At 39.0% G+C, this 10833-nt stretch overlaps 1 protein-coding gene across 2 annotated transcripts; it reads right to left on the reverse strand.

Annotated features, from left to right (window-relative positions):
* Positions 1-3942: 3942 nt before the first annotated feature.
* Positions 3943-10521, reverse strand: si:ch211-227n13.3 (uncharacterized). 2 transcript variants are annotated; one of them, XM_050033304.1, is made up of 6 exons: positions 10120-10521; positions 7693-7773; positions 6645-7117; positions 6323-6398; positions 4639-4767; positions 3943-4538 (listed from the first exon to the last, which is right to left on the reverse strand). In XM_050033304.1, exons 1-6 carry the CDS (start codon positions 10155-10157, stop codon positions 4160-4162), a joined length of 1176 nt encoding a protein of 391 aa, XP_049889261.1. In that variant the 5' UTR covers positions 10158-10521; the 3' UTR covers positions 3943-4159. The 2 variants fall into 2 exon arrangements, with proteins under 2 accessions (XP_049889261.1, XP_049889262.1); XM_050033305.1 differs by having other exon boundaries at positions 3948-4538; positions 10209-10439.
* Positions 10522-10833: the final 312 nt, after the last annotated feature.

A 10833-nucleotide genomic window follows, 5' to 3' on the forward strand; every position in this document is an offset into this window, starting at 1 on the left:
GGTGCTGATAGTGCCTCTATCACAGGATACTGTGTTGTGTGTGTGCCCTGCTTGAATTGTTTTGGCCCTGTGATAATCAGGAACTATTGGCAATAGGAAAGACCGCCGATGGGAATCAGACAATGTGTAATGTGTGTGTGTGTGTGACAGTCTCCAAACTCCACGCTCTGTTAAATCAGGACAAGCAATATGTGTTTCAGCCCTCAGCAGAGAGTGAACAGACTTGCTGTGTTTGCGTCATTGTCTTGTGTGATGCATAGAAGCATGTATGCATCGACTAACATGAAAGGAGACGCAGGGAGGAGAGAAGGAACGTGTGTCTCAGTTTGTGAATGTGATATGATTATCAGCTGTGTTCCAGCAACACCGTGTGTGTGTGTGATATTAGGGTGTGCCACCTTTTTAAGAGCAACATAATGATAATGTTTCAACACCCATGTGAGCAGGAGCACATCCCTCAGAGTCTTCCATTATGGAGACCCGAACTGTTAGTGTTTTGTTGATTTAATTGATTAATTAATGATTTAAAATGCTGATAAAACTCACTACAAAAAGGAATTCAGCTTGACAAAATCTCGTTTTCTTCAGTCCGCCTATCTGATTCACCCTACTTTAACAAATCACTGCTGAAATCTGAAAAGGTTGACAGTGTCATTAAGCAAGATTTAAAGCTCCAGTGTAGGATTTAGGGGGATATATTGTCAGAAATAGAATATAATACAATGAGTATGTTTTCTTTAGTGTATACTCACCTGAAAATAAAGATCAACATGTTTTCTTCACCTAATAATGAGTCGTTTATATCTAAATAGGGAGCAGGACCTCATTTACAGATATCGGCATGTTGCACAGTCATCTTTCTACAATAGCCCAGAATGGAGAGACCAAACGCTGGCTCTAGATAGGACGCTTTGGCATCACCCACCAACACAGACCTTTTCTTTTTTAATGTAAAACTGCTTTATTCAGTGTTTTTACCGGATTAAATCACTCGGCCTGTTTGTTTTGCAGAGGAAGAGACCTCTGCAGTTAATTCTGCTCCTGATAAAAACCTTGTGAACATTAAAAATAATGATAATACATTGGATTTATATTGTGCTTTTCTGGATAGTCAAAGGTGCTTTACAGACAACAAGAACAACAAAACAAAACAAAACCAAAAATGAAATAATCTATAAGAAGGGAAACAATACAGAAAGGGAGGAGAAGATCACAATCCTTGAGAGGTTGGAGACTGAGGGAAAGTCTGTGATGTATTTAGGGAGTGAGTTCCAGAAGGTGGGAGCAGCAATGGAGAAAGCCCTGTCCCCCCTCGTGCTTAGGTTAGTCCGGTTAGCTAGGTTAGTTAGGTTAGGTTAGCTGGCGGTCTCCGACATGCCAAAACAGCATCAGAGAAACACTAACTTGTACATGAAACTGCTGTATTCAGTGTTTTTACCGGCGTAAATTGTCTGGATCATTTGTTTTGGAGAGGAAGAGGCCTCTGCAGATGATGCAGCTCCTAATAAAACCCCTCTGAATATCTGGATCTTTACAGTAGTTATCAGAGAAAAAGGGTGAGCACACATTAGCCGATGCTAGCTGGCTGTCTCCGACATGCCAAACAGCATCAGAGAAACAATAAACTGTACATGAAACTGCTTTATTCAGTGTTTTTACCGACTTAAATCACCGGGTCCATTTATGTTGAGAAGAGACCACTCTAAAAACCTCCTGAACGTCTGGTGAACGAGCACCGTCACTTTACATCCACTAAAAGTGTTTGTTTTCACCACTGACAGACTCAGATTGGTATTATAAGTGTCTGACAACTTTATGGAAAGGATCCTTACAGCGTTAGACCTTTTTTGTAAAAGAGAGAGATCCAAGTGTCGGTCAGCAGACACATTTCCTGTTTTGGCACTGGCAGTTCTGACCTTAAATCCCATCCTCTCCCAATACATTAATCCCATCAGTAAACAGCACCAAGACTAAACTCTCAGTCCCTTATCTCTCCCGTTTCCCCATCCTTCCTCCACATTCACTGGTATCAGCACAAACATTGCAAAAATAACATTGCTGTGTAAAAAGACCTGTTCCTGGATTATCCTCATTAAAATTACACAAATATCTAACAGGTAAAGCTGCTTTAAGGAACGTGTGCCTGCTCTAATGTGGAGGATGAAAAATGACACAAGTATCAACACTATATAAGGTATACAGTAAATGAATACATGAATAAATAAATCACTACAGGAATAAAGAAATACAAGAATGAATAAATGCTGAAATAAATATGAAGGTACATAATAGATGCATAACAGTAAATGCAAAGGTTGGCACCTCCTACCTCACTAAAATACACTATAAATAAATAAATAAATGTAGTTCAACATATTTAAAATATTTGTGTCCCGTTTATCATCTTTACATCTGAATGTATATCTATTTCCATATTTATTTACATTTTTTTTAAATTCTTATATTCATGCATTTATTTATTTCCATATTTACTTCTACAATTTTTCATTTATTTAAATTTTGATTTATTTCTGTATTTATTATAGCATTTATTCTTTTATTATTTATTTACATTTTTATGTCAACATTTTTATTTTATTCTTTTAATCATGTATTTATCTATTTCCATATTTATGAAAAATTGTATTCACCTATACATTGATTTCTATATTTATTTTAACATTTATTTCTGTATTTATTTCTGTATTTATTTCCAAGTTCAACTTTTATTCATATATCCTTTTATCTAATTATGTTATTTATTTATTTATTTAAGCATTTATTTATTCTTATTTCAATTATTTTTGTATTTGTTCATGTTTTTAGTCCTGTTTTTATTTATCTATTTATCAATACTTATCAAGTCATTTTTTGTCCTCCACACACTGACAGTATTAATCTGAGTTGTACTGCTGATCGGTAAGCTTTTTTTAAAAGGTAGTTACAGGAAAAACAGGCATAAATAATTCCATTAATTAAAGGCTGCATACGATATAGATAAACCACATGTATGACCCGGGCTGCTGTTAGTTATTAATCACACCAGTGCTTTTCCTGCTGTGATGAGTCAAATGGTTTAAAAAAAACAAAAAGCACACTAAACAGTTCCTGGCTAAAATACTGTGACTGGAGGATTCAGTTAAGTGGCGCCACCATGTGGCCTTATAGAGAAAGGGTCAAACACTACCCAATACCGGTCAATATTTAACAAACTAACCTGTTAACCATGTTTATAGAACACAGCTCCGTTCCATAACTTGCAACCAGGCAGTATTCATACACCCATATTCACACACACACACACACACACACACACTTTTTATGGTATACTTAATGTTGAGACAACATACTAAAGCCTGCTTTGAATCAGTATGTCATTTTGAACTGGGACACAGCTGTAGTCATTGGATAACCTGACTTAAAATGCTCACGTAGATCTGCCGGTGACGGAAATGTTAAATCTGTGATGTAAAAAAAAAACACAAGCCACATCATCACACAGTCACAATACATACTGTAACAAATGTTGAGATAGCAGGTATGGATTTTGTGCTCAGTTTTCCTTTAAAATGTCGGTGTTTCACGCCAAAATCAGGACAGAGGACTTTAAACGAGATGGGGAAACGAAGGCGTCTGATTTCCCATCCCTGTGGAGACAAATCTACAATAACTAAAGAAGATCTGGACAACAGGGAGCCGCTCATCATCATTAAAGTTGTCCATGATCAGGAGGTGTTTGGAGAAATCATCGACGCGCCAGAAATCAAACTCAATCTGGTTTAGTCTCGACCCCCCTCACCGTCATCATCATCTGCAAAACCACGGACTGTTCCTTTAAATCCACGTTATCCTAGTTCACATTCTTTATCTGTGATTTTAGCTTATTTATTAGAAACATTTCCAACATAAATATTTCTCATATCAGCAAATTAACTTATATTTTATTGTCTTTTGTGTTATTTGTGCTTACATCGACAGAATTAAAATATATATATATTTACAGTTGTCCCCGTTGAATGTAACTCTAAATAAATGCTATTTTGAAATTTCTGAAAAAACATAAATAACATGCAAGTATGTGGAACTGCCAAAAAACTATGGCTTAAATACTAAATACTTAACTGAATATTGTAGCTGTAGCTTAAAAAAAGTCACTTTACTAACGTGTTTCTCTGACAATCGTGCTGCTGCCACGCAACTGGACAAGCAAGTCTCTGAATCCTCCCCTCCTCTTTGGTGCTTTTTGCTCGGGTGGAGTCTCTCTTGGCTCAGAGGTTTCCAGGGTGACTGAGGAAGGAATCAACTCAACAGACAGATTTATGTCTGCTTCACTGCTGTCACTGCTATGACCAGGACTGCTGTAGTGGCCGCTGGGTGGGTGAGCACCGCTCATATCCGCACTGCTGTCACTGATGCGATTGTTGCTGTGGAGACGCTGCTGCTTAGCGACACGAGTGCTCTGAGAACCGGTTCTTGTCCTCTTTCTCCTGGTCTTCTTTTGTGCCTTTTTCACCGGCACTCTAACACGTTTTAGGTTCCTGACATGAAAACGTACCATGTTTTAGTCAGTTTTTATGTAAGGTTATTGATCTGCTCTTCCACTGTAGGAAATGTAAGTTATGTGTACAGATGCATTACCTCTGAAGGAAAGGGTGCGGCCTCCAGCAGGCCGATGACTCTCCTTCGCCCACACATAGCGCATGTCGGTTTGTACCATTCTTCACCTTAAGTCTTTTCTTAACCAGCTGGACATGGATCAAAAGCTTCCTGACAAAACAGAGAGGTGCATTATAATGAGCTGACAGCTAAATGTGAATTGCCATGGCTAGTATTGCACCTTAATGGTAAAGTTTGAATTCTTTTGAGGTGTGGTTGTATGAGTTACCTATCCACAGTCAGTGTATCACCGACAGTGGATGTCAGATGGCACGCCCCCAGTTTGGAGAAGCAGGTAGGATTAGTGACACAAAATCTAAGCAATGTACTACTGTGGACGGGGGCAGCAGCAAAACATATTTTAGCTTCCTGAAAAATTCAATATCAGTTTAAGTGTACGCTATATTCTAAATATTTTCAATTCTTTACCTTACCGTCTGATAGTGATGTCCAACTGGGAACTGAAGCAGTTATCTATGCTCTCTTAAAAGCCACCAGATTCCATTGACAACAGTAGCCTCTTTCATAGTGCCTCTTCAAGGTGGGAATTTCACGTCGTTATTCCACCTCGCCGTTCTGTATAAAAGGTACAGTCGTGGAATGGGGGGACAGAGTTATCTCGCCTTTGAGCTGCCATTGGAGGTAGTAACAATACTGAAACGGCGTCAGTATAAATGGCACGGCTCGCAGGACAGGATCATGATGATGTGTTATGCGTGTGACCCACTGCTGGAGATTTAAAAAGTAGCTACTAGCAGTTAGCAGCTAACTCCAAGAAGAAGATTGGCCGAAAATGTCCACAAATTGGGAAAAACAATGAGGTCCAGGAGTTCCTTACCCTCCGAGCAGAGGATGAGATCAGCAGCCATATAATAGGGATGGTAAATGATTGTTATTGCCACGTTTTGCCATTGTTATTGTTTATAAAGCTCTGCCGACACATACATTTATGGAGCAGAATGATGCTGATGGTTCTATGTAAAAAAGTAAAGGCAGCATAAAGAAGTGACTTTATAGCGGCCCTGTAGCGTGATCTCTGTGTAAACAGGGCTAGTAATTTTACCTCGCAGAACACGAGAGCTGCTGGTCTACTGCTGCCTCTATCAGCAGGGGCCAGGAAACATGCCTCATCTTTAACCCCCTGGAAAATGCAAGGTCAGGTTGTGCTACTATTGTGCCACCTATGTGCCAACTTTAAAAAGCGCGGAGGTAGGTTGCATCTGAGGTTGCTAAGCGACAATAACCAGCACCAAATCATAGCCTACTTGTGTTATTGTGTGACTTTGGTGTTTTAAAGGGTTAGTTTGGATTCACCAATGTCACACAATGACACAAACAACGTAAGTGATCAAGGCAGCGAGAGCATAGATAATGGCTTCAGTTCTCCATCACAAAGTGCTGTCTGACAGCAAGGTATAGCAGATAAAATATTCTCAATATAGAGTAGGGGGGCTAAAATATGTTTCGCTGCTGCCCCCGTCAACAGCAATACACTGCTTAGCTTTTGTGTCAGTACTCCCGTCTGCTTCTTCAAACTGGGGTGTGCTGACTTATATCTACTGTAGGTAACACACTGACTATGGATTAACACCTCATACATCCCCACTTCAAAAGACCCAAACTTTCCACTGAAGTCAGTAACCACACACACAAGCAGCAGTCTTACCCTCTTACATTAGGCAGCCTCCTTGGTTTCCGGGTCTTGATCAGGACCCACTGGTCACATGTCAGGGACTTGGGATCTGAGGAACAAACCACAAAGAGAGCTTGAACATGTTAGCAAGCATCTGTGCACTGAATATGAGCTATGCCACAGGATGATTTATGTGTTGTGCTTTAGCAATGCTGCAATTACTGCAATGCAGAAGGCAACCGAAGACATATATCTTTTGTCGTAACAAGTATTCTCTGTGGCAATGGCCCAATTTCCCCACACAGATGTTACAGTTTCATCTTCTTTTCATAAAACAAGGAATGAGTGCACTCACCAGTGTCTAAGAGTTTGTTTTTAATTGGTGCTTTCATCTTCTTTGCCCTCTGCTGGAGAGTCTTACAGGCTGAGCACAAGCCTTGTGAGGGCCTCGGTTTCTTTGGAGAGGCGTTACGAAGGAGAGAAGGTCCAGAGGCTAAGCTGCTGGCAACAGAGTGACGATCGTCATCTGACTCATCCATTCCTTCAGACACCAATACAAACTTTCCTCCATCGTCCTCAGTGACGCATTTTGCATCATGGGTACTGTTGATGATGTCGATGATGTCCCTACCCTCATCTGTAACTACGCTGTTGCCTTCTTTGGTCTTCTTCAGCCCCGCCCTCTGTCTCTTACCCTTCAACCTGCGCTGGATAACTTCTTCATCTGAGCTGGGACTTCCCTGGGGGCTCTTCTTGGAGACCTCTGATAGTCTGGAGGAGCGTCTGGGAGACATGGGTGTTTTCCACTTCAGAGAATACTCAAATAACCTGTGACAGAGAGCGACAGTGACTACCTGTGATAAAGCACCTATTATGTGTTGTACATTGGTATGTGGTCACTAATGCCAGCCTTAAACCAACTACTTATCAAACAATTTCACTGTGGCAGACACATTTACAATGTTGGAAAAAGATCATGAGAGTTTTATCTTAGTTGGTGTGAGGTGGTCATGAAACTCAGTCCAACCAGCCTAAAGTCAGCCTTTTTCTTGTCTTGATATTCCCATAAAAATTGAACATGTTTAATACCATATTAAGTTTTAAGTCTTGTGATTTTGTTGCGTTTGCTACCCTCATAGCCAAATGGCGCAGGGTGGGAGATAATCTCAAAGGGAATCAAACTAGTCTTGCAAATAGTGACCCTGCACAATCCACAGTCTTGGCAAAATTTTGTAGTGTGTGACTACAAACTCAGGGTGTCTGTCTTTAGATGAGAGAAAGTGACAGTCTTTAGTCTTTTAAAACTAATTTCCACTACTTCTAATGCAGCTTTATGTTATTTCACAATTTAACTGAAGTCACACAGGCTGAAAACTTTAAGACAGTTCTCTTGTGGGTCTTACCTGTAATACTGTACTCTAATGGACAACGAATTAGTGAAACACTCCAAGCCCTCTACCTCATGCTCGCTGTCTGTCGCAGGCCTATAAAGACAACAAAAAAATTTAGTGACAGAAAATCAAAACAGCAAAAAGGATATACAGCACGGTATTGATAACATGATCTTGTTCATGTGTCTGCTTCATCTCAATTCAAGTAATTCACTGTAATTATCACTTATCTGCGTAGGTGCCACCAAAGAGACTGAAACACAGATCTTCGAGATTTAAAAAAAATTCTTATATATTGGCAGCTTTTTAGGGGATTATTTTATGGGGACACATTTTTTTTTACCTTACTGTATGGAAAGCTTGATAAGTAGCCTAATGTCTATTTTATCTACTTTATCGCAGTACCTGTTAAACTAATCAGGTACACAATATAAATACGTCTATATATTTGACCAATTTAAAGGTTTTATTACACTGTCAAATCCACCCTGAATCCATCCCTCTACTAGAATCAGGATAATCTTGATTTTTTTTTTTTTTTTTTTACATCAAAGGTATCCCAATCCTACTAAAAAGTTTTGAACACATACTGAAGGTTTGATCCAGATCAAAACCAAGACTGGATTAAGAAATCTAATCCAATTTTGGAATCTTCTCTTTCTTTTGAACAACTAACATTAAAGGTTTGATCAATTCTGATAGACGAAATCTAATAAGATTACTTTTAAACATCTGGGCCTGGTTGTTCAAAAAATTTAATTTGGATCATTTTGATCCAGATTTTAAAATCTGATGTTTTGCGGTTCAAGATCAGCAAATCCATCTTACTTTTGTGCTGGTTTTTCAAAGCAACATTGGATCGGATCACCCTGATCCAGGTACATATTTTCCCAAGATTACTAAATCTAGAGAACCATTTCTCTAAATTCTCTAAATGGGATTACATAACTCACTGTAGGGAGTCTGCCAACAGACACACTGTAATTATCACTTATCATCGTAGGTGCCGCCAAAAAGACCAAAACGCAGCTCTTTGAGGTTTAATCATTTTTGTTTGATATTGACAGCTGTTTGGGGGATTATTTTATGGAGACAACACCACCCCCCTTTTTTTTTTTTTAACATTACTGTACTGAAAGGCTTGATGGGCAGCCTAATATCTACTTTCTCTCCTTTATCACAGTACCTGTTCAACAAATCAGGTGCAAAATGTAAATAAATGTGTATGTATTTGATCAATTTAAAGGTTTTATTACCCCGTGTTCCTCAAATCCACCCTGAATTCAATTCAGTTCAATATAACTTTATTTATTTCCGGAGGGAATTCTTGTGCAAGAGAATGCTTCAAATTACAGTAACACCAAGTACAGTGACCACAATTTAACTATTCACAACTAGTATCAAACAGACAAGCAGTGGGTGTCCTGGGTCAGGGTCACTCACTGGGCTCAGTTTTCTAACAATACAGTATTAAATATTTAAAAATATACAAGGCAGAAGTGTCTTCAAGGAGCAGAAGCAAAAAACAGTGCCTAATAGAGTTACAATAGGAGTGCGGTAAATACAAGAGTTACTAAAAATAAACTGAAATGGTGGGGAAAAAAATAGATATAAAAAATATAAAAAGATAAACTGGGAAATTCTTGTGTTACAGCTGCAAGTAATCAAACAGTATGTGGACAGTGATATACATGTAAATACAAAAAGAGAAACAGATCAAAATGAAATATATGAGAATATATAAATATAAAATATATACAATAATAAGTAGTACTAAAATGTAAATATGAAATGAATTAATATGAAATTTAAATATAACACATATTAATAATATTGCACTACACTGACAAGTGAACATGACATTGAGGAATAATATTGTACAAGATATTTAAAAGTAGTAAATAAGTAGAATCCAGCCCTCTCAGGATAATCCTGATTTATCTGGGTCCAAGGTATCCAAATCCTTGTAGGAAAGTTTTGAACGCATAACTGAAGGTTTAATCCAGATCAAAACCAAGACTGGATTACATTATCTAAACTGAATTCAGAATCCTGACACCCATTTTCAAGATACAATCCAATGGATGGCTGAAATCTGACCAGATTACCTCTGAACAACTTGGTACTGACTACCAAGCAAAAGTTATTGTGTCTTTTTGAAGCACTACTTTCCCCTCAAGCCTGCAGTTTCTCAGTTATTCTGTGGCCTGATAGTGACGTTAGGTTTTCACACAGGGTCCAGAGGACAGGACTTTAAGAACAGGTAATGATGGAGAGCCTGACTCACGAATTTGTCCATAACCCATTAAATAGCCCTTTAGCTCATGTTAGCATCTTGGCTAAGCTAGCCGGACTTAAACGCAGTAAACACCATCAGACTGAAGGCTAACAGTGAAGACATCATCAGCACTGAAGCTAGGCTAAAACTTTACAACTTACTGATTCTCCGTTCGTTCACAGTTTACGTGACTTGACATGTTTACTTGTTTTTACCGACACCTTCATCTACAAAACAGCGAGGCGCTTACTTGTGAACATTCTGGCTCGTGCCGTATTGAGCTCGCGGACCTGAGGCTGTTGAGCTCGAGGATAACTTCTTAAAGTTGCGCGCGGCGGAAGAGGACTCGGCTGGTTGAAGACTCTTCTTCTACTGTTACTGTTTGACACTGGAGGTAAAATGGCGCCTTACCGCCGCTAACTGGACGGCCGTTTGAATGACAAACTGCCGTAAATTATCAGACATTCAAACGACATTATTCAAAACATGTTTAATGATGCAGCTGTTTGACCGACCAGTCTCTCTCGTTTATGCCTCACAAGCAGATGTTAATGTGCTGTTAAGCTATAGTCTATTTATTTAACCAACCAGGAAGTCCCATTGAGATTTCTCTCCAGAGCTGGTAAAACCCAAGGTGCATTAAAACATGTGTATGTGTGTTTATATGTGAATGCTGTAAATTCATATTTTGTGTTTCTGTGTCCATGGGCGGATTATGAGACAATGGGCCCCTGGGTATACATATGTACAAGGCCCCACTTCCTCTCTGTCCTACAACACATGCAGACTTTGTGGAGGTTTTACCCCCCATGTCTCTGTAGTTGTTTCATGTCTCCTTGAAGTTTTTTTGTGTCTACCTGAGGTCATTTTGTCGA

This window comes from Epinephelus moara, chromosome 21, assembly GCF_006386435.1.
Source record: "Epinephelus moara isolate mb chromosome 21, YSFRI_EMoa_1.0, whole genome shotgun sequence".
NCBI classification, from domain to species: domain Eukaryota; kingdom Metazoa; phylum Chordata; class Actinopteri; order Perciformes; family Serranidae; genus Epinephelus; species Epinephelus moara.